Here is a 20,646-nt window from a genome sequence, read left to right on the forward strand (position 1 = left end):
GCTCATAGAAAATGCCTTGTATTAGTTACTGTTCTCAGTTATTCAGAAATTGTTAGCTGAGGCGAATCAAGAATTCCTCGTCTTGGGCCTAATGAATAGATGACGGCTTTGATTCTTAGCGGGAAGTTGCAGCGATAAGCTCGGGGTATTCAAAAAGTGAAAGTTTTATTTCATAAGAAGAGTACAAAATCTCAATACACATTATCGAAACGCCTTGAACCATACAAGATAGAACCCAGTAAAAGTTCACAGCATGACTTTTCTCAATTACAGCAACTCGGCCGAGTGATGTGATGCAATTGGCGACAGATGTTGCTCGCGGAGTAGAAAAATCAACGAGTAATGGTTGATTTCTGATTGGCTAGCCTTCCCGCAAGAATAATAGTCCGACCCACCACCCAGAGCAAAGCTCCCAGGTTTCGACACAGATCCCCGGACCGCGGGAGATGACGGCCACTATCACGAAGGCGAATTCCCCTCCATCAACCTGCCATTGACCTCGAGCCAGAGGCCCTCTCGGGAGACTCTACACATCTCGTCTTACTAACGGCCGTTCCCTCTCTGCTCTTCACACAATGGCTTCCCTCCGACTCGCCAGCCGAGGCGCCAAAAGCCTGTGCATGCGGCCAGCAACATTCGCTGCCCGCCCTTTCTCGACGACCTGCCTGCGAAAGTACGCCGCCGCTGTCGAGCCCGTCGGCACCAGACTTGTCCCCGTTGACGAAGACTTCTCATCCGCCCAAGATGCCTACGGCCTCTCCAAGCCCCGAAAAGCCGGTACCCGAAAGTCGCGCGAGAACTCCGTCCAGGACCGAAAGGTTCGACATTATACCGTCAACTTTGGTCCTCAGCATCCCGCTGCCCACGGCGTGTTGCGTTTGATTCTCGAGCTCAATGGTGAAGAGATCGTCCGAGCCGACCCCCACGTCGGTCTGCTGCACCGAGGTACTGAGAAGTTGATCGAGTACAAGACATATCTCCAGGCTCTGCCTTACTTTGATCGACTTGATTACGTCTCTATGATGACCAACGAGCAATGCTTCTCTCTTGCTGTTGAGAAGCTTCTCAACGTCGAAATCCCTGAGCGAGCCAAGTTTATCCGAACTCTGTTTGGCGAGATCACCCGTATTCTCAACCACCTGATGTCTGTTCTTTCACACGCTATGGATGTTGGTGCTTTGACGCCTTTCCTGTGGGGTTTCGAAGAGCGTGAGAAGCTCATGGTAGGTGGATCATGAGGAGTTGAAGAAAATCAGCAATTGACATGTTCCAGGAATTCTACGAGCGTGTTTCCGGCGCCCGTCTCCACGCTGCCTACGTTCGACCCGGTGGTGTTCATCAGGATATCCCCGTTGGCCTTCTCGACGATATTTACCAGTGGGCTACCCAATTCGGCGACCGAATCGACGAGACCGAGGAGATGTTGACTGATAACCGTATCTGGATTGAGCGATTGAGGGGTGTTGGTGTTGTTCCCGCCACTGAGGCCCTGAACCTTTCCTTCACTGGTGTCATGCTTCGAGGTTCTGGTGTTCCTTTCGATGTCCGAAAGAACCAGCCCTATGATGCCTACGACCAGGTTGAGTTCGACGTTCCCGTTGGAACTAACGGTGACTGCTACGACCGATACCTTTGCCGAATGGAGGAGTTTCGACAGTCTCTCCGCATTATCCACCAGTGCCTCAACAAGATGCCCGCAGGCCCCGTCCGTGTTGAGGACTACAAGGTCTCTCCTCCTCCTCGATCCGCCATGAAGGAGAACATGGAGGCTCTTATTCACCACTTCTTGCTCTACACCAAGGGCTACGCCGTTCCTCCTGGTGAGACCTACTCTGCCATCGAGGCCCCTAAGGGTGAGATGGGTGTGTACGTCGTTTCTGATGGTAGCGAGCGACCATACCGATGCCACATTCGCGCTCCTGGCTTTGCCCACTTGGGTGGCTTCGATCACGTCTCCAAGGGTCACTTGCTGGCTGATGCTGTAGCGGTTATTGGTACTATGGATCTGGTGTTCGGTAAGTTTGCTTCCTTTCGTTTACTGAGAAACTATGCTAATACAATCGTAGGTGAGGTCGATAGGTAAAGCGTTTTCGAAAAGAAAGAAGGTTAGAATGGGTTTCTTTTGTTTGTAATCATAGCTGATAGGGAGACCACGGTAAATACTCCCACAAACGTCGTGTGCTCGAGCGAGAAGCTATGTAGAGGTGATGCGTGTTCTGAAATAGCAATGAATCATCTTATTTCCATTATTCTTGGGTGTGATTATGTACAGTTCTAATGTTACAGACAAAAGTACATGCTTTGAGAGTTTGAGGGTTTGTCTGGCCAGAAGTCTACAATAGCTTAGTACCAGTGCCAGAAGCCTGCTCCATAAAGAAATTCTTCAGGGGGCCGAGAGCATTGACAGCCCGAAGACCAACTGAACGAAGCGGCACAAGAGGGCCACTCTCGACAGAGTAGAGTTTATGAAGCTTATCGCAAACGTTAAGAATGACGTGATTGGCGGCATAGCGCTCGCTGTTGTAAGGCTCGAGAGACAGCTGAGTGCCAAGGTCCTGGCCATGAGAGACAGCATACTCAATGGTTTTGGCTAGGCTCTGGGCATCTCCCTGACCCTGATTCAAGCCTTGACCAGCCAAGGGGTGAATAGTGTGCGCCGCATCGCCGACAAGTGCGACACGTTCGCCAGTGTATGTATCGGCATGGCGCAACTTCAGAGGGAAAGATGCGATGCTCCCCTCCTGAACTCCAACAACAGTCTGTGGAAGCGAGTCCGCATCAACATGTGTGTGCTGTAAGCGCCATGATAGCTCCTCTGCCTGGTTATTGTCCTGCGTGTGCATGAAACCAATGTCGACGGGGCTCAAACGGAAGGCGGCGTTGACCATAGCGATGAAGTCCTTGGGGCTCAGACTCTTGAGCAAGGCGGCCTTCTCAGGTGTAGTAGACCAGACCAACGTAGCGTATTTGCCAGGCATAGGGAGCATTGCAACTGGACCCGTAGGCAAGAATCGCTGGTACGCAATCTTGTTGAACTGGCCGCCCCAGCCCTCACCTTCAAGCTCGAGCGTTGCGACAACGCCATGTCTACCATAGTCCCATCCGCGGCTGTTGATACCGGCGAATGTGCGTACTGGACTGTTTGCCCCATCCGCGCCAACAAGAAGTCGTGCTGCCAGTGACTGGCCACTCGAGAGCTGCACGACTGGCCATTCGCTCAGATCCAATTCTTCGGTCTCCTTGCCCAGGTCAATACTCTCCACTTTCGTATTGTCAAAGACGTCCACTCCGCCGAGTTCTTGTAGTCTCTTGAGCAGGCCGGATGTCAAGTTCAGATTTTCAGCCATGTAGGCAATTGTCTTGTCTCCAGTCGTACTGGGTGGCCAGTCGAACTCTATGCGGGCACCTGTCACTCCATCCCAAACCTGCATCTCCTGGTAGTCCTGCACACGTTCACGCTGTAGATGTCGCCATGCGCCGATTTTGTCGAGGTATTGAGCCGACGCAGGGGTAAGAGAACTGCATCGGTTGGAGAATTGGGTCAAGGGGAGTGAGAACGACTTGGTTTTGGAAAGGTCCTGGGCTTCGATGAGGGCGACTCGGAGACCAGCGGTTAGAGGATTAGCCCCTACTGTTTGTTAGCTATTTGCCGATTGAGCGGGCAAGAAAAACTCACGAAGAGCTGTCAGTAAGCTCAGACCTGCTGGCCCACCACCAACACATACAACATCATAGATATTGTCCTGTGTCGAAGTGGAAGCCCGGCGCAGCTGATACTGATATTGTCGTACACAGCTCCGGCAGACGAAGCCGGGCTTTCCCAGCACAGATTTTCGAGCCAGCATTGGTATTTGATATCAATTGATCCCCTAGATTCGAAGAGCTAAGCACAACCCCTTTGTCAAAGTATGACTTGGAGCTCCAAATCTTCGACAAATCGTCCCTCAATCGTTCGATAGCTCGCGGGACAAAAGTGGCGCTCTGTGTGGCTGATAGCACCTGTGGCGGTGCTGCACTTACATGGGTGGAAGATCCAGCGGGTCAAGTGACAGGGGAGTGCCTCTGTACCACGAGCTTGATTTGAGTTGCCACAGACAACCGCGCTACTCAATTTATCATTGCGTCAAGGGTCTCACCCGCGCCCGTCATCAACAATTCGCCTGTCAACCCAGAGACAAGCCCTTTTCACACGATCCATTCCCCCACTGCGACTAAAATTTGCTGCTTTTTGCAGTTTGTTCTTGTGAAGACGAAATCAATTTTCTCTTGTCTTCATCGTCACCTAAAGCCATCGTGGAAGATCAGGAGTGTTGCGTGGCCCTTCTTTGTTGTTCTCCTCCCACCTACACCAAGCTCTAGCTCAAGGCATAGGCGGTCTCATAACTGCGGCCTGAACACCATCCCGCATCGTCATCCTCGTTTATGCTCCCAAACTCTTTTCGCTTATCGCGCACTTCCTTGATCTCGACTGCCGCCATGGCCGACATGGAGGACTACCTCGAAGAAGGTTTTGACCCACGTTCGGTCACTATCCCGCGTCTGCGATCGATTCTCGTCACGCATAATGTTGAGTACCCCGCGACTGCCAAAAAGGCCCAGCTCGTCGAGCTGGTTGAAGATCATGTACTGGCTCAGGCGCCAAAGCTGCGGGCTCAGCGCGCCCGAGCTAAGAGATCAAGCATGGGAATCGTGAATGCCGGCAGTCCGGAAGATAACGGTACCTGGGACGACTACGATCTCCCACCTCCGTCGACTACCAAGAGGCGTTCGAAGTCTCCTCGAAAGTCGTCGGCACGTGTTAAGGCTGAGGATGATGTCCTGGCGACTCCTGCGCCCAGGAGCCCTACCAAACGCAGCACACGATCAGTAAGCCGTGCGCTTTCTCACGCTGACGACCACGACAACTACGATGCCCCTCGTTCCATTCGCCAACCGAGGAGAACAGTCACGCCACAGATCAAAGACGAACCACAAGAAGAAGAGACAATCCTGCCCGACCACGAAGAAAGCGTGTTCACTCACGACAACCCTTTTCAGAGTGGCAGTTCGCCTGCTCAACATAAAACCCCAACTAATCGCCGCCGTACAACTGCCGGCGACCCTATCAGAAGTGTAAAGTCATCGTCCCGGCGCAGGATAGATGGCTACAATGACGATTATGAAGAAGATGTTGAGCCTACTCCCAGATACCGCGAGCCGACTCCGGATTTACTGGAACCTGGCGAGGAGTTCACCCCCAACGAGCAATTAGAGTTGGAGCAAGCTGCAAGTCGGGGTGAAATGGAGATTGAGCCTCGCAAGCCTTCTCAACAGGTGTCTCGAAGAGGTGGTTTTAAGGCGCCTCTCTTTGTCCTCTTGATGTCTCTTTTCGGAGCTTATCTTGCGTGGTATCGTCAAGAGAAAATCGCGGTCGGCTATTGCGAAGTCGGTGGTCAAGCAAAGTCACTTATTTCACCAGACATTCCTGTTCCCGACGCTCTTGTTCCTTTCATTGAGCCTCAGTGCGAGCCTTGCCCTTCGCACGCATACTGTTACCAGGACTTTTCGGTTCGTTGCGAGAATGGATTCATTCTCAAGCCGCACCCATTGTCCCTCGGTGGGCTAGTGCCACTTCCACCTACTTGTGAGCCGGATGGCGAGAAAGCGCGCCGCGTTAAAGCTGTAGCTGATAGAGCTATTGAAGAACTCAGAGATCGCCGAGCTCAGTATGAGTGCGGAGAGCTTGTTGGTGAGGATGGCAAGAAAGAGGATTCTCCTGCGATGGCTGAACACGAGCTTAAGGCGACCGTGAGCCGCAAGAGGTCCAAGAGACTCAATGAGGAGGAGTTTGATGAACTGTGGGCTGCTGCCATTGGCGAGGTCGCAGCTAGAGATGAGGTCGAGATCCTTGAGACAGCACCGTAAGTTCTTTCTCTCTTTACGACCCAGGACTTTCATGACCGATCTGGCGACAATTTCATTGCTCCAACTGTTTCTGACTATTGACTAACCAGATCCACCATTGACCCTACAGATCGTCCAATTCCTCCGATCTTTCAGACAGATGGCTATCGTCCTCGTCTCTCGCTCGCCTTCCGTACACCTGCACGATCAAACGATCAATCCGACTCGGCCTGGCAAGATATCGATTCCCAGCTGGACTTTTGAGCGTTTTGATTCTCTTTATTTTCTACTTGCGAGCCCGATATCGGAAGCATGTAGCTACAACTGCTCAAATTCCTGCTCTCGTCGACCTAGTACTGGGTAGACTTGCCAATCAGAAGGAGCTAGGTGAAGAAGGCATCGATGATCCTTGGCTGTTTTTACCGAACCTGAGAGATGACGTCCTCCGGGCTATTCACTCATTGTCTGAGCGAGAACGCATCTGGCAGCGGGTTCGAGCTGTTGTAGAACAAAACAGCAATGTTCGAACCAGTCAGCGCGAAGGAAGAAGCGGCGAGGTAGGTCGCGCTTGGGAGTGGATTGGCCCTGTTGCGGGTGACGGTGCAAGGAGGCGACGGAGCGGCCGGGTATCACTCGGTCCTGACTCTCAATTAGAGTCGCCAGAGCCAACAAAGGCAACCCCTGAAGTAAAAAAGTGGGAGGAATCGAGACCGATCTACTAATATTCACGTTCAATATTTCCCGTCAAGTTTCCTGCTTTACGCATTTCATAATCACTATTCCCTAAATGTTTGACGAAAAGGGGTGGTTTTCTTGGACAAAGATATTAGGAAGCATAGAGCATATGCCTTTGGAATTGGCGTTGGAGGTTGCTGGTCTTTTCCATGTATGATTAATCATGTGTAGATGCACGATAGTTTCAGAACAACCCATATTCAACAAAGAGCCTCGAGTAATGATGAAGCATCATGACCAAATGAGACGATTTGCGACAGACTGCAAAAATGTACGGCGGGCGTTTGTTGAAATGATTCACTAGGAAAGACGAAGTCGTTGTGCTGAAATGTTTTGTTTTGGACATTTGCTATACGCCGAGAATAGGCGATATCGGAGATCCCGACCTTTTCCGACGAGCAATTTACAAGCTCCGACAAACCCAATTGAACACAATCGACCCAAAAATTCCCAAGATCTCACGGGTAACAGCTTTCCGACAATGAAGTAACTAGGGTCTTGATTGATTCGGCTAATGCACAGGTGTTGTTATGACACAGAAGGGGTACAAAGAAAAACCGTGGAATCTAGGGACCGAGACTCTAGCGGCGGCGTGTAATTATCTATTGGGCCTTGGAGGCAACGATCTCTGGGGGGAAGTGTTAGTAATGCCATTGATTGGCAATAATTGGCTACACGTACTCTCAATATCAGCAACACTCTGCTGGAGGATCTGCTGAAGGACCTTGGGGTTCTCAAGCTCCTTCTGGACCTTAGCGATAACGGACTGAGCGAGCTCCTTCTGCTGTCGCTGCTTGACCTGGCCTTCGTATCGAACCCAAGAGTCAAGGACGGCCTTAGCTTCAGCAGCAAGAGCAGTCTTCTGCTCCAACTCGAAAGCCTCAGCCTCAAGCTTGGCGGTCTCCTACAAACACAACCATAATCAGCCATATTTCCAGCTACCATTCAATGGACACTTCGGAATTACCTTTGAAACCTCGAAAAGGTTCTTGGTGATCTCAACAACGCTGCCCATCTGCTTGACGTCCTCAATGCGGCCCTTGACGGCCTCGGTGTGGTCGGCACGGGCGCTGTTGAGGATGTTCTTGATCTTGTTGTTCTGCGCCTCAGCCCACTCCTTGTAGGCGGGGCCACCGTACTTGATCAAGGCACCCCAGACGGAGAGAAGGGAGATGGCGATGATGGTCTCCTCGTTCATGACGTAGTACTCGCTGGAGATGGCGTAGATGGAAAGACCAGCGGCGGAGCTCAGGATAGCGCTCTTGCTGAGCAGGCTGTTACCGGGAAGAGCGTCGATGATGCTCTGGGCCTTCTTCTTGGGGTCCTCGGCGGGAACATTGCTGTTGTATCGCGCGGCGGCAACAGAGATGGCAGGGGCAGCTCGGCGGGCGAGGACGGGTCGGAGGAGGGGAGCGCCTACATATAGGGAGTCAGCAGGGGTCGGCGGCGCGCCAATTGAGTTCGAATTGGGTTCGGTTCGAGGGATTCGAGATTTCTTCACATACCGACGGCGCTTCGTGCCAAGCGTGACGCCATTGTGAGATGGTTCGTGATGGGGGTATCCGGGGCTTGTCGTTGATCGGAGAGCTGGAAGTGAGGTTGAGGTTTTATCGCGCTAGTTCGGCAACAATCAAGAGCACGTGACCTGGACACATCAGATTTAGATCTGGAGCCGGCATTTTGCCGTTGGCTCATGAGTGGATATGATTGGTCAAATTTTCAACGATCAAAGAAAGATTTCGATATTTTGCTTTCATGAACTTGAATGAAGTAAGTTTTTCTCAAAGTAGGGACTTTGACTTTTTAAAAAGGGAAAAAGTGACAGTTCATTTTATTGCGCAAATTACGTTAAACCGAATCATCATACGCCTTTAGCAAACCCACGATGCCCAAAGCGGCCTCTGCAGAGCGCCTCAAGCGCAAGAGGTCTTCTTCAACTCATGAGAAGTCCACCACTGAGCGACGAAAGAGAGCATCGTCAACATCCAGCAATGAATCTGAAGATGCCAGCGCCAAAATTCTATCAATGGAAGAAGGGATTCTAGAGTCACGGAAGAACTATAACGACCTCACCATTTTGCTCAGTACTGCAAATGATTTTAAGAATGGGGGCCAGGAGAGCATGCTCTCTACAGTTGTCTTGTGCCGAATCTTTATCCGATTACTCACTCAAGGCTCCTTGATCGCCAAGAAGACTCTATCTGAGAAAGACCTTTTTATTGTGGGATGGCTGAAGGAGCGATTTGCCGAGTTCAAGAAAATTCTGGTTACTATTCTACAAGATGAAGAGTTGGCGACCCCAGCATTGACCTTATGCATGAAAACACTCAAGGCAGAGGGCGAGTTCCTTTATGACAAGGACGAGTACACATTCCCTCGAGCTTTTCTTCGAGAGATTGTTTCCTCATTATTCGAGAGCGAAAATGAGGATGTGATCAAGGCATATGTGGAAGACTATGTGGAGCAATACGACGATATCCGCTACTTTACCTTCAACGCAGTCAAGTAAGTCGCCTCTGATTCTTTTCCCACGGTAACTCAGGGGGCTCTCAACTGACCATCACTTAGACACATTGTGGAGAAACAAGAAGGCAATGCTTCGCCAGAGCTCTTTGATCGATGCTTTGCGCTCTTGTCAGCTTTGGACGGTGTCCCTGAATCTGCCGATCAACTTGAAGATTTCTTTGTTCCCAAGCCAAAGAAGAAGACACATAATCTACGCAACGTCAATCAGCACAAGAAACAAGCTCAGGAGGCATGGCTCTCTCTCATGACCCTTGTTGAGGAAAAGGACCAGCGAAAGCAAATTCTCAACGTCATCTCGACCGTGATTGCTCCCTGGTTCACAAAACCTGAGTTACTTTCGGACTTTTTGACAAATTGCTACGATTCGGGCGGTTCAATGTCTCTTTTGGCTCTGTCCGGTGTCTTTTACTTGATTTCGGAACGCAACCTTGACTATCCCTCATTCTATACCAAGCTCTACTCTCTCCTCGATCGCGACATTCTTCACTCCAAGCATCGATCCCGATTCCTCCGTCTTCTAGACACATTTCTTGCTTCGACACATCTACCAGCGGCCATGGTGGCCAGCTTCATCAAGCGCCTTGCTCGTCTTGCGCTCAACGCACCCCCTGGAGCTATCGTATTCGTGACTCCTTGGATCTACAACCTGCTCAAGCGTCACCCAACATGTACATTCATGATTCATCGAGAGGTTCAAGATCCAGAGGTGAAGAAGCAAATTGAGGAGCACGGTGTCGATGATCCTTTCCTCTCCGAAGAGACGGACCCTATGCAAACAGATGCGATAGAAAGCTGCCTGTGGGAGCTTGTTCAACTTCAATCGCATTATCATCCTAATGTTGCAACTATCACCAAGATCATCTCGGAGCAGTTCACGAAGCAGTCTTACAACATCGAAGATTTCCTCGACCACTCATATGCCACTGTAAGCCCCCATTCCTTCGGCAATATATGTAGGGCACTTTGCTAACAGTCACATAGCTCCTCGAAGCCGAGATGACAAAGGATGTAAAGAAGGCGCCTGTTATTGAGTTCCACATCCCCAAAAAGGTCTTCACGCCAAATGACGGGGATGCTGACGCCGAACCAGATAGCTTACTAGTTAGATTGTGGGACTTTGGCAACTGAAGTTGATTGAGGATTATTTTTGATACCATGCACATGTTGTTCTGGCGGAGACTGGTTCCATAGGGGAAGAACATGTAACTCAGTACTACTTTGGTATATATCAGCAGAATATATGCTGATAATAATAGAATTTCAGACCTGACATATCAGAAATAACATACCTCTAAAGTTATGAATATTTAAAGAGAGAAGTAATGCCGAAGCTACACATAAAGCAACCGAGACTTGGAGCCAAGCAAGCTGAAGACTAGGTGACAATTTCTTAACTTGTAGTGTGAAATATGCAAAAAGATAACATCCGATCCTGTACATGACCGGTCCTATCGACGCGGGCCTGATTCGAACAGACGCCTCCGAAGAGAATAGATTTCTAGTCTATCGCATTAGACCACTCTGCCACCGCGCCTTCGCTGAGGATTGATTCCGGTGAAAATTATTCAGCATCAGGAGGACGTCTGCTCAGATGCATGCCTTACCTTTCGTAGTCACAGTGTTTGTCCCTTCTCTATAAACATTGAGTTGAATTGCCCCTATGTCAACTCAGATTGGTGGGGAGTGGCTCTTTGGGATCACTTTGGGTGCATGTATGTGGCTCTACAGGCAGGTAGGTAGACATTCACTTACATGAAGTGAACCTCAAGGCGCTGCTTATTTTGATGGTACGCATCCGTTTGATGTGCCGGCCAGAGTCAAATGGCATGTAGTACATCCATTGATGCTGTAGATGGAAATAAAGATATCGTAGTTTAGTCGCATCACTTGCATAGGTACGTTCAGACCAATACTGACCACAGAACAAGTCGACGCTTCAAGTGGTTCAATGACTACTTACCTACCCAGTACCTTACTAACCTCCATATCTACCACTGAAAACCTGAAGCGAGTCACCCCAAACTGTGGGGATCGGTTGCTATTTACAGCAAGTGCATCGCCATAGGTTACTGGTCAGCCTGTGTCTGTTTGCAGCCCTGTTGAATCGCCGCTAAAGTTAGCATGCTGTTTACTGTGAATACATCACGTGGGCAGCAATTGTGGCCATCGGCCGTTTACCACGACCAATATTATACAGGACAAACGGTAAGCGATGAGAAGTCCATTTAGAAAAACCCGTTCATATCTTAACTCTAAAAAATAAGGTGATTCTTGGCCTGCTCTTGGCCTCCACTATCTCAAGGTTGTCTATTAGTGGAAACTACACTAAAATACATCCCTGTCAACCATTGATAGCTGACATCATTACCTCTTCATTTGCAGCTCCAAGCGAGAAATCCCACACTGCACCTCTGGCGTTGGTGGTCTTCCTCTCCTCCTCAGCCTTCTTCTCTTCCCACCCGTCTTAAAAACGCTCGTTCGCCCATTGAAGGTATTCGCGATGTCGAGCAATCGTTTTGCCGACCTGGCAAGCACTAGCAAAGCGACTCCTCCTGCTTCGATCTCCAATCAACTCCAGGCTCCTGAGTCGTCAAATAACTCCAACGCATCCAAGGCTAGGAAGAGGAAGGGCCATCGCGGCGGCAGGAAGAAGCGAACGCGCAGAAAGAGTTTTGCGGCATTGGATGATGATGATCACGACGAGGATCGCGAAGCAACGGGAGAAGGGTTCTTCAATCTTCCGAGAGCCAACTTGAGCAATACCAGTATAGATAGTGAAGCATTGTTGGATCATCGGTAAGCTAGACTGGCCGGGACGGATATTGAGGGCAATTTCCTAACAAAAACTTCTAGGGACCATCAACCATTGCGTCCCCGCCGAGCATCAACGACGCCAGCTGCCAGCGGCATACCAGTCTCACCTTACTCAGGCTCAGCCAGCAACCGTCTACGATCCATACCAGCTGTCTCTGCCGAGGAAGAGCATCCTGACCACACACCGTGGGACGAAAACGCACCATTGCTCGGCGAATCAGTGACTTCCGGTTACGGCGCAAGTGACGCAAGATCAAACCAGACGAGAAGTCGTCGCGCGTCTATCAAGTCTTCAACGACGCGCCTAGGAACTTCGTCTGGCGCAAGAGATAACTACGATGTCAACGCCCCTCCATCCATGCCAGGCTCGCCTACTTTTGGTACCGCGGACCGTATAGAACTAAGCTTGGGGGATGTTATGATTCGGGATGGGCTTGGCGCAAGTCGCGACGACTCTCCGCATCGCATGATGGGTGACCTCGACATCCTCTCCGACATGGAGGGCATGGGTGACAATCGCCCTGATATGGGCCGGCGAATGACAACCGGAGCTGAGCAGGACGTTTGCTTTCCTGCTCCTGGTATGTCAGAGCTCGGAGATGACGATACACAATCGCAGGCTCATGAGCACCGACAGTATCGCACGCGCCGCCGCCGTGGTCAATGGCCTGACTTATCTGTACTGGAGGAGTGGAGTCACATGGAAAAGGAGGACCGAACGGAGGAGCGCCGTGTAAAGAGAATCACAGAACCGCAGCTCATCAATGGCCGCTTGCGCCCTGTGCGTAAGGGATGGTACCAGACGGACGAGGAGTCCCCATATCGTTTCACATATTTCAACGAGGAGTTCCAGAGCACAATTCACAGTCAGACTATCTCTGAGCTGGTTCAGCCTGGTGGTGGCTTCCGGGAACTTTTTGTTCCAGATCCTCGGGTGCTATCCGACGACGAATCAGATGAAGACGACATGGAACCTACAGCTCTTCCAACGGGCTTGCGCAATCACAGCACCGCTACAGAGGGTAACTCCAAAGTTCACACGCGCCAGCCATCACTATCGACAGTTCATGATCACCACGACTTGCGCGAAGGGACTACGTCGCCGCTCAAGGATCCTCTCGCACATGTTGCTTCAAGAAGCGAATCTGGACGTGCTACACCTACTGGACGGAAGTCTGCCGATGAAAGTGTTCACGTTTCTCAGAACACTGCAGGCGAACCAAAGGAAAGGACTGTCAGGTACGGAGAAAGACCAGTCTGGTGGCTTGATGTCCTCTGCCCCACGGAGCCTGAGATGAAGGTCATATCTAAAGCTTTTGGCATTCACCCACTTACCGCAGAGGATATTATGCTTCAGGAGGCTCGCGAGAAGGTCGAGCTCTTCCGACATTATTACTTTGTTAACTATCGGTCGTTCGACCAAGACAACAACAGCGATAACTTTCTCGAGCCAGTTGATATGTATGTCGTGGTATTTCGTGAAGGCGTTCTCAGCTTTCACTTCTCCAAGACACCTCATCCCGCCAATGTCCGACGCCGAATCCGGCAACTGAAAGATTACCTCATTCTTTCTTCAGATTGGATCTCATACGCTATTATCGACGACATTACCGATGTGTTTGCTCCCTTGATACAGAATATTGAGGACGAGGTTGACGAGATCGACGACGCCATCCTAAAGCTGCATTCGTCTGCTGATAAGCGACTTAACGAGACCTCCTCCAAGAATGATGATGCACTTACAAACTCAGATCCAAGCACAGATATGCTTCGGCGAGTGGGAGATTGCAGAAAGCGAGTTATGAGTCTATACAGGCTGCTAGGCAACAAGGCAGATGTAATCAAAGGATTTGCTAAGCGTTGCAATGAGCGGTGGGAAGTTGCGCCACGGTCTGAGATTGGCTTGTATCTCGGTGACATTCAAGACCATATCGTCACAATGACAGCTAACCTGGGCCACTATGAAAAGTAAGACTTTTCTCTACGATTGGAGCTACATTTTGCTAATATGTACAGGATACTGGCTCGATCTCACGGTAACTACCTCGCACAGATCAACATACGGATGAATGAGCGTCAAGAACAGACGGCAGATGTTCTCGGCAAGCTTACTGTTCTCGGTACGATTGTGCTCCCCATGAACATCATCACGGGTCTTTGGGGTATGAACGTGTGGGTGCCAGGCCAGGAATACGAAGGAGACCTTACGTGGTTCTTCTGGATTACCGCTGGTCTGTTGTTCTTTGGCCTGGCATGCTATATGATCGCCAAGAGAGTGTATAACATTGTTTAAAACAACACAAACTTCTTACTGCATACGAATATTTATAAGGGGTAGACATTGGTGCCTTTTTTTGCACAATCTGATCCGCGGCACATGGCAAGGCACACAGCCAACTTGACCCTGCTGCTTCGTTCTCTTTGTCATCTTGGTGTTTGGAGAGTTGTTTTGGAAAATGGATGTCTATTTGCGACTCGCTTTTCTGCGAACACGTATACCTCTGGGCTGTTAGAAAGGGTGGGACTGCTAGGAAGGTTGTTCTACGGGCGTTGTTTATGGCTAGAGATTCGTACACAAAATTGTCATAAACCACTATTACCATACTTATTTCTTCCCTGGAAATGTTTTTGCGGCACTAGATTCGGCCATTTTTGAGGCGCAGAACCAATTTGTAGTGTCATTCGTTTTCATGACAAACATATATTCAAGTCTGTGCTTGCTTGGTGATCGTCTCAATTCAGATTCAATCTGTATCATTTTCAGAAGCCATAAAACTCTATCCTGTCTTACCGACCAGATACTTGTATTTAATACGTACAGTACTCATAGTCTGTTCAATTTCCAAATATCATTCATAAGTTCTCGCCATATTAACCATATTCAATCAGTATTATCAACATCTGAAGCAACCCACCCTATACTTGAACTGCGTTCTCGAGTAGCATTTGTTCTCATCGCATCAAGACCAAAAGCTACAAATAAGAAAGATGCATCCAGAACCCAATTACGTAGAGTTATAATTTGATCTCTCGTGCTTCTAGATTTACATGCATAGTACATGCAGATGTTGCCCTGCTTTCCGGTTATTGCCCAGAAATGGCTTCCTCCCTAACACTAAATTCATAACTGAGCCTGCACCCTAACGCCTTATACACCCAAATGCCGACCTTGGCCAGGATATGACGCGCCGTTGAAATGTTTGATAATGTGTAATGATCTGTGAAGTTTCCGATGACGCACACCTAAAACGTGCTGGAGAGTATGTGTCTACCTCCGCTGTCCAGCAAACGTAGCACGGAGAGCCAAAATTTGTTGCCTCTCTGCCTCAGGAAGCATGTCAATTTGGGACTGAGGAAGCTCCATAACTGCGCGCATCAAGGCATCGGGATCCTGCGCAGCTTGTGCGGGAGCCGCGACAGGAGCAGCAGCATAGGGCTGAGGTGGTGCCTGATAAGGCATGGTAGCAACAGGAGGAGTGTTACTCGCAACAGGGTAGTTAGGCATGGGCGCAGGAGGGAACGCGGCGGGGGGAGCTCCAGGCTCAACGACAGACTGGATGGCTTCGGGAGAAACGAGCCCCATGAGGAGAAGAGCCTGGAACACAGCGTAGGCCAGCTGAGGCGCTTGTTGGAGGAGTTCGGTGGCGCGCTGCGGTTCGCTACTGGCAAGTGTCTTCATCTGGGAGAGAATATCGAGGAGTTGAGGAGGAGGGAGGGTTTCGAGCGTTCGTGAAATAGCATCAGCGCAAGAGACACCGTGAGGAAGCTCCTTTCCAGCAGGCAGAGGAGGAAGAGTGCTTGGCTGAGCACTGTAGCTGGGAACTGCGCCATTGGAGACGTGCGGGTTGTAGTTAGACATGCCTGGGTCCTTGTCGTCATCGCTACTCTTTTGGTCGTTACTAAAATCGACGCGAAGCTTTCGGCCCATGATCTCGAAATCGTTCAGGTTGCGCACAGCGGACGAGGCGGAATCTGCATGACTGAGTCAGAGAAATTAAGTCTTTGAGGGCTACTATCATCCATACCGGTATCTGGATAGTCTGCGAAGCCGAATCCTTTAGGTCGTCCAGTCTCGGGATCATACACAAGACGGAATCGCTCGACTTTGCCTGCGCTGCTGAAAATGTCGGTGATTTGCTCTTCGGTCAAGCCTGGAATAAGTGTGAGATGCGATGCGATGCGACTACCAACCATGGCAAATGTGGTCGAACTCACCATAGGGAATATTGCCGACAAAGACGACGCGAGAGGGTGGTCTTGTCGACATATTGAAGTTTCTGTGATGCGAGGGTATTTGGAAGAAGAAAGAGAACTACAAGAGTCAAAGAATCAAACAATTTTGGTCAAGGCCAATTTTCATGTATCACAAAGTGAAGATAAGAAGAGACGGCCCAAGATGTAATGCAATGCCAAAGTCTGGGAGAAGTTATTGAATTTCTCAGCCTTGCCAAAGAACAAAGGTTAGGCTGATGGGCAAACCTAGAGCTCCGGTGGAGACGATCTGTTGACCATTCAAAACACAGAGTCATTTGGGTCTCTGTTCCAAACTTACAGGCCCCAGAAGCCCCGAGTCAAACCCGCCCTGGCTTAGTGCGCAAATAGAGGATACTAGACCCTGCAAAGCGCCCCCCCCGGAGCTACGTTTTACAAGAGGACGTCAGCCGCAGTAGGAAAAAGGTGGCCTTTTTGGATTTGGGGAAAACAACTGGACAACTTGTACTGTAATTCTGTTCTCGCATTTGCTTGGTGTTTCTTTTTCTTTGAATTGTCCGGATCCTCGAGTGCCAGGTGCAGACCCGCAATCAATAGCGAGAAACTCCAGTCAATGCTGCCTCTCCTTTTTGATAGCCGATTCTTTTGTTACATTCTCGTTACTCTATCTCGCCATCAACCCTCTCCTTTTTGATTGGCGCCTCAGCTACGGATACCCTCGACTTACAACCACAACTGCGCTGGCTTTCTTTGTCGCAAGTAGATCATTATGCCGCCGAAATCGAGATTCACAAGGCTCGATGCCTTTACCAAGACGGTCGATGAGGCAAGAATCAGAACGACAAGTGGTGGTATCGTCACTATCGTGTCGCTACTAGTGGTCTTGTTCCTGTCATGGGGTGAATGGGCAGAATATCGACGCATTGAAATACACCCGGAGCTCATTGTGGACAAGGGAAGAGGTAGGAAAGCCTTTGCTATTCCTAGGAATAAAGCGCAACTTCCGCTCGAATGCTGACATACTGTGGCTCACAGGAGAGCGCATGGAGATTCACTTAAATATCACATTCCCCAAGATGCCCTGCGAGCTCTTGACTCTTGACGTTATGGATGTATCTGGCGAACAGCAACACGGAGTCATGCACGGAGTGAACAAGGTCCGCCTCCAGCCTGCTAATCAAGGCGGTGCCGTTATCGACATTAAGTCCCTTGCCCTACACGACGAGTCCGCTGACCATCTCGATCCCTCATACTGTGGTGGCTGTTACGGCGCTCAGCCTCCTGCCAATGCTCGAAAGGCTGGGTGCTGCCAGACTTGCGACGAAGTCCGTGAAGCCTATGCGCAGTCCTCGTGGGCCTTTGGCCGTGGCGAGGGTGTTGAGCAGTGCGAGAGAGAACACTATGGCGAGAAGCTGGATGCCCAGCGCGAGGAGGGATGCCGTATCGAGGGTGGTCTGCGTGTGAACAAGGTCATTGGTAACTTCCACTTTGCTCCCGGCCGAAGCTTTAGCAGCGGTAACATGCACGTCCACGACTTGAAGAACTACTGGGATGTCCCTAAGGGCAAGTCGCACGACTTCACTCACTATATCCACTCTCTCCGCTTCGGACCTCAACTGCCCGACAACATTGCCAAGAAGGTTGGCACCAAGAGCTCGCTCTGGACCAACCACCACCAGAACCCCCTCGACAACACGCGCCAGGAGATCCACGACCCCAACTTCAACTTTATGTACTTCGTCAAGATCGTGCCTACCTCCTACCTTCCTCTCGGCTGGGATAGCAAGGGTATCAAGATTGCTGGTCTCTTGCAGGACGACAACGCTGGCCTTGGAGCCTATGGTTACTCTGAAGATGGCAGCGTTGAGACTCACCAGTACTCTGTGACTAGCCATAAGAGAAGTCTGGCGGGTGGTAACGATGCCGCTGAGGGCCACGCAGAGCGTCAGCACACCAGTGGTGGTATTCCTGGCGTATTCTTTTCCTACGTAAGTACATGTATCCTGACACGAAGCAATTCTTGAAGCTAACATCTGTCTAGGATATCTCGCCCATGAAGGTCGTTAACCGTGAGGAGAAGGCCAAGACCTTCAGTGGTTTCCTGGCCGGACTTTGCGCTATCGTTGGTGGAACCCTGACTGTTGCTGCAGCTGTGGATCGAGGACTGTTTGAAGGTGCGGCCCGTATCAAGAAGATGCGAACCAAGGACCAGTGAAAGGGAAATTAGCCCGTTTATGTCTACAATGCGAGATCAGCTCGGTTTGGCGGATGGGCTTTGACGGAGGTGTCCATTGGTGGGAGCAGTTGTATGTAGATATTGCAAAAGTCCAGTGCTGTATGCGTTGGCGGGTAGGCGTTCTGGAATAGTTGGGATTTGAGCAGCGCTGTAAAGAACATGAGACTGCGAATTGAATATACTTGAGATTCATGCACGAAATGTTGATCGAGTTCATTTGAAGAATGGTTTGACGTAGAATGAACCTAAGGATGTCTCATGAGGCGGCTAAAAACCAAACTCGCTTCTATCCTTAGTTTCAACGGCCACTACGAGGGAGGATTGATTGAGATCTGCAAACTCACAAGCATGGGACGTGGGGGAGTGTGGGAATTTCTTGAGCTTGTCTTTTGAATTTACTCCGTACTGCCAGGGGACCGTGGAAACCGTACCCATGGAGTCGATCTTTGCTGACTTTGTACCTGACAAGAAGGACGAGCACGGAGATTAGTGATGAGATAGAGATGACTGTACGTAAGCATGTAAACCGAATGGTTTTCGCTAATGGTTTGCTGCTCTATCTGACGCAAAGACTCAACCAGGGATCCATGATGTCGTCGTAGCGAGAAGCGGCAGTCAGAAAGGCGAATGTTGATCCCGAAGGGGGTGTCTGGTTGGTCTTTGATGCAAAGAAGCAACATTATAACAAATGAGATACGGGCTGCTCTAACCACTTACATGTGGACGTTGTATGATGATATAACGTTCAAAACGCCAGCTTGACTAGTTCAAAAGGGCTGCAGAGAGTACCAATGCATTGATTGGCTCTCTAGTTTAGCACAGTGATCATCTCAAAAACTCAATCTCAAATCAAGTCAACTTCGTATTGCTTTGGCCGGTTCATATCGACATATCGTCTTACAGTTGAGCCTCTTAAAGAGGTCAGTACAGTTATGAAACCCAACACCACTATAAATACTGACATGAGCAGTCATGGCAGTGGTGAAACGGTAGCCACATGCAGCAATGAGAATCGAGTTGTGATACGATTCCACTGTTAGCCTCCTGCGTCACTCACTGCAAGTGCCCTTGCATGGATGTTGTCTGCAGAAAGGTTCGTGATACGCAGATGACTCAGTTGTGACGTCTCCATCCAGCCAGTGGGTGGAGTGAAAATTATTTTATATTTGCGTACGCCTCATCTAAATACGCGTCAGATGTTTAGTCTACTGTTACTGATTGAGATTGAGGCTTGATTCATATGAGAGATAGACTAGATGAACACGCGTGCAATTTGCCTTGGTACCAGTCCAGTCCTGGTTTGCCGAGTTGCTTCATTAGCGCGACACATGGGTTGCTAAAAAAAAAACACCCGTGGCGAAGAAATACTCGTGCCCAGGTACGAAAAGGTGGAGGCTTATTAACGAGTCGTCGACTCGCGTCTCTTGAATCTGGATCCATTTTGGATGGACAACAATCGTCGTCTAGACCATTTCAAATGGGTCATAGGGAGGAAATAGAGCATTCGGTAAAGGAGTCCTGGTTTATTTAGTTGATGGGATCGCAATTGCAAAGGGGGCACTGAAGAGGCGCGGTCGACCCAGCCTGGGCTCGACTTGTAAACACCACGCTAAAAGGTCTTTGATTTGTTTCTACTGGGAGCCTGTGAGGCTGAGGATGACTTGGGATGACATTGGCGATACGCTAAGCATTGGAGGATAAGTTGATATGTATGTCAATGTGGTTGTTGGCTTGTGATTATATTCGTTGATGGTGAGGGAGGGGATCATAATCCGTAACATCTGTATGGACGAGACGTAAGATTACGATGAAATATGAATCTCGTTCAACTATAGCACACCTCATGCACAAATGGACAAGTATAGCAAGTACCCCAGACCTAGCATTGTGGCTGCAACAGAATTGGTCCCTGGCTGGCACCAGAACCCGGAAGCGGCTTGAAGTTGGTGGGGTCTTGAAAGCCGGCCCCTGGCTGGTGTCTCATTGTTGCATTGCTAGAAGCAATGGCTTTTTGTCTTGTTGTTTTGAAACCTTTGGGAGGTGAAGATAAAGCAATAATTAAGGTATTCGACAACGGACTTTGTCAGACGCTAGGGACATTGAGTTTATCTACCAGATACATACTCTATCAAAGACACAGTCTGGCAGTACCTTGTGTCTACTATAGATTCCCTGCTCATGCAACTATAAACGTCCCTTATCATCATTGCTGCTGTGTTACCACGGTTGCTGGTCGTTTC

At 49.8% G+C, this 20,646-nt stretch overlaps 8 protein-coding genes and 1 non-coding gene across 11 annotated transcripts; 5 read left to right on the forward strand and 4 right to left on the reverse strand.

Annotated features, from left to right (window-relative positions):
- Positions 1-376: 376 nt before the first annotated feature.
- Positions 377-3,943, forward strand: FOXG_00680 (NADH-ubiquinone oxidoreductase 49 kDa subunit, mitochondrial). Its single transcript, XM_018377208.1, has 3 exons — positions 377-1,223; positions 1,274-2,015; positions 2,067-3,943. Exons 1-3 carry the CDS (start codon positions 576-578, stop codon positions 2,081-2,083), a joined length of 1,407 nt encoding a protein of 468 aa, XP_018232895.1. The 5' UTR covers positions 377-575; the 3' UTR covers positions 2,084-3,943.
- FOXG_00681 (ubiquinone biosynthesis monooxygenase Coq6) lies at positions 2,005-4,045 on the reverse strand. Its single transcript, XM_018377209.1, has 2 exons — positions 3,677-4,045; positions 2,005-3,628 (listed from the first exon to the last, which is right to left on the reverse strand). Exons 1-2 carry the CDS (start codon positions 3,843-3,845, stop codon positions 2,334-2,336), a joined length of 1,464 nt encoding a protein of 487 aa, XP_018232896.1. The 5' UTR covers positions 3,846-4,045; the 3' UTR covers positions 2,005-2,333.
- On the forward strand, positions 3,977-6,963 carry FOXG_00682 (uncharacterized protein). 2 transcript variants are annotated; one of them, XM_018377211.1, is made up of 2 exons: positions 3,977-5,900; positions 5,994-6,963. In XM_018377211.1, exons 1-2 carry the CDS (start codon positions 4,423-4,425, stop codon positions 6,145-6,147), a joined length of 1,632 nt encoding a protein of 543 aa, XP_018232898.1. In that variant the 5' UTR covers positions 3,977-4,422; the 3' UTR covers positions 6,148-6,963. The 2 variants fall into 2 exon arrangements, with proteins under 2 accessions (XP_018232898.1, XP_018232897.1); XM_018377210.1 differs by having other exon boundaries at positions 6,014-6,890.
- Positions 6,553-8,361, reverse strand: FOXG_00683 (F-type H+-transporting ATPase subunit B). Its single transcript, XM_018377212.1, has 4 exons — positions 8,124-8,361; positions 7,586-8,034; positions 7,300-7,522; positions 6,553-7,246 (listed from the first exon to the last, which is right to left on the reverse strand). Exons 1-4 carry the CDS (start codon positions 8,311-8,313, stop codon positions 7,221-7,223), a joined length of 888 nt encoding a protein of 295 aa, XP_018232899.1. The 5' UTR covers positions 8,314-8,361; the 3' UTR covers positions 6,553-7,220.
- FOXG_00684 (uncharacterized protein) lies at positions 8,350-10,440 on the forward strand. Its single transcript, XM_018377213.1, has 3 exons — positions 8,350-9,123; positions 9,187-10,069; positions 10,126-10,440. Exons 1-3 carry the CDS (start codon positions 8,504-8,506, stop codon positions 10,270-10,272), a joined length of 1,650 nt encoding a protein of 549 aa, XP_018232900.1. The 5' UTR covers positions 8,350-8,503; the 3' UTR covers positions 10,273-10,440.
- Positions 10,441-10,596: 156 nt separating this feature from the next.
- Positions 10,597-10,678, reverse strand: FOXG_17928. The gene has a single exon. It is a non-coding gene; the product is annotated as a tRNA-Ser (tRNA).
- A 729-nt stretch (positions 10,679-11,407) lies between these two features.
- FOXG_00685 (uncharacterized protein) lies at positions 11,408-14,693 on the forward strand. The gene is made up of 3 exons (XM_018377214.1): positions 11,408-11,940; positions 11,998-13,926; positions 13,975-14,693. The coding sequence occupies exons 1-3, from the start codon at positions 11,645-11,647 to the stop codon at positions 14,249-14,251; spliced, it is 2,502 nt and encodes an 833-aa protein (XP_018232901.1). The 5' UTR covers positions 11,408-11,644; the 3' UTR covers positions 14,252-14,693.
- Positions 14,679-16,464, reverse strand: FOXG_00686 (uncharacterized protein). The gene is made up of 3 exons (XM_018377215.1): positions 16,174-16,464; positions 15,984-16,109; positions 14,679-15,930 (listed from the first exon to the last, which is right to left on the reverse strand). The coding sequence occupies exons 1-3, from the start codon at positions 16,223-16,225 to the stop codon at positions 15,227-15,229; spliced, it is 882 nt and encodes a 293-aa protein (XP_018232902.1). The 5' UTR covers positions 16,226-16,464; the 3' UTR covers positions 14,679-15,226.
- Positions 16,465-16,610: 146 nt separating this feature from the next.
- On the forward strand, positions 16,611-18,629 carry FOXG_00687 (uncharacterized protein). 2 transcript variants are annotated; one of them, XM_018377216.1, is made up of 3 exons: positions 16,611-17,132; positions 17,206-18,158; positions 18,212-18,629. In XM_018377216.1, exons 1-3 carry the CDS (start codon positions 16,940-16,942, stop codon positions 18,383-18,385), a joined length of 1,320 nt encoding a protein of 439 aa, XP_018232903.1. In that variant the 5' UTR covers positions 16,611-16,939; the 3' UTR covers positions 18,386-18,629. The 2 variants fall into 2 exon arrangements, with proteins under 2 accessions (XP_018232903.1, XP_018232904.1); XM_018377217.1 differs by having other exon boundaries at positions 16,783-18,158; positions 18,212-18,616.
- The last annotated feature ends 2,017 nt before the right edge of the window (positions 18,630-20,646 follow it).

The sequence above is a fragment of the Fusarium oxysporum genome, chromosome 1 (assembly GCF_000149955.1).
Source record: "Fusarium oxysporum f. sp. lycopersici 4287 chromosome 1, whole genome shotgun sequence".
NCBI classification, from domain to species: Eukaryota; Fungi; Ascomycota; class Sordariomycetes; order Hypocreales; family Nectriaceae; genus Fusarium; species Fusarium oxysporum.

Coding starts and splice junctions, on each gene's coding strand:
- FOXG_00686 (XM_018377215.1), bottom strand. CDS start 16,225: ATGTCGACAAGACCACCCTCTCGCGTCGTCTTTGTCGGCAATATTCCC. Junction 16,110..16,173: donor TGTCGGCAATATTCCCTATG/GTGAGTTCGACC, acceptor CACTTATTCCAG/GCTTGACCGAAGAGCAAATC. Junction 15,931..15,983: donor CGCAGACTATCCAGATACCG/GTATGGATGATA, acceptor TCAGTCATGCAG/ATTCCGCCTCGTCCGCTGTG.
- FOXG_00680 (XM_018377208.1), top strand. CDS start 576: ATGGCTTCCCTCCGACTCGCCAGCCGAGGCGCCAAAAGCCTGTGCATG. Junction 1,224..1,273: donor AAGAGCGTGAGAAGCTCATG/GTAGGTGGATCA, acceptor GACATGTTCCAG/GAATTCTACGAGCGTGTTTC.
- FOXG_00683 (XM_018377212.1), bottom strand. CDS start 8,313: ATGAGCCAACGGCAAAATGCCGGCTCCAGATCTAAATCTGATGTGTCC. Junction 8,035..8,123: donor CTTGGCACGAAGCGCCGTCG/GTATGTGAAGAA, acceptor CCCTATATGTAG/GCGCTCCCCTCCTCCGACCC. Junction 7,247..7,299: donor GAGTGTTGCTGATATTGAGA/GTACGTGTAGCC, acceptor ACTTCCCCCCAG/AGATCGTTGCCTCCAAGGCC.
- FOXG_00687 (XM_018377216.1), top strand. CDS start 16,940: ATGCCGCCGAAATCGAGATTCACAAGGCTCGATGCCTTTACCAAGACG. Junction 17,133..17,205: donor CATTGTGGACAAGGGAAGAG/GTAGGAAAGCCT, acceptor TGTGGCTCACAG/GAGAGCGCATGGAGATTCAC. Junction 18,159..18,211: donor CTGGCGTATTCTTTTCCTAC/GTAAGTACATGT, acceptor ACATCTGTCTAG/GATATCTCGCCCATGAAGGT.
- FOXG_00681 (XM_018377209.1), bottom strand. CDS start 3,845: ATGCTGGCTCGAAAATCTGTGCTGGGAAAGCCCGGCTTCGTCTGCCGG. Junction 3,629..3,676: donor GAGCTTACTGACAGCTCTTC/GTGAGTTTTTCT, acceptor AACAAACAGTAG/GGGCTAATCCTCTAACCGCT.
- FOXG_00682 (XM_018377210.1), top strand. CDS start 4,423: ATGCTCCCAAACTCTTTTCGCTTATCGCGCACTTCCTTGATCTCGACT. Junction 5,901..6,013: donor GAGATCCTTGAGACAGCACC/GTAAGTTCTTTC, acceptor TTGACCCTACAG/ATCGTCCAATTCCTCCGATC.
- FOXG_00684 (XM_018377213.1), top strand. CDS start 8,504: ATGCCCAAAGCGGCCTCTGCAGAGCGCCTCAAGCGCAAGAGGTCTTCT. Junction 9,124..9,186: donor TTTACCTTCAACGCAGTCAA/GTAAGTCGCCTC, acceptor ACCATCACTTAG/ACACATTGTGGAGAAACAAG. Junction 10,070..10,125: donor TCGACCACTCATATGCCACT/GTAAGCCCCCAT, acceptor ACAGTCACATAG/CTCCTCGAAGCCGAGATGAC.
- FOXG_00685 (XM_018377214.1), top strand. CDS start 11,645: ATGTCGAGCAATCGTTTTGCCGACCTGGCAAGCACTAGCAAAGCGACT. Junction 11,941..11,997: donor GAAGCATTGTTGGATCATCG/GTAAGCTAGACT, acceptor AAAAACTTCTAG/GGACCATCAACCATTGCGTC. Junction 13,927..13,974: donor AACCTGGGCCACTATGAAAA/GTAAGACTTTTC, acceptor TAATATGTACAG/GATACTGGCTCGATCTCACG.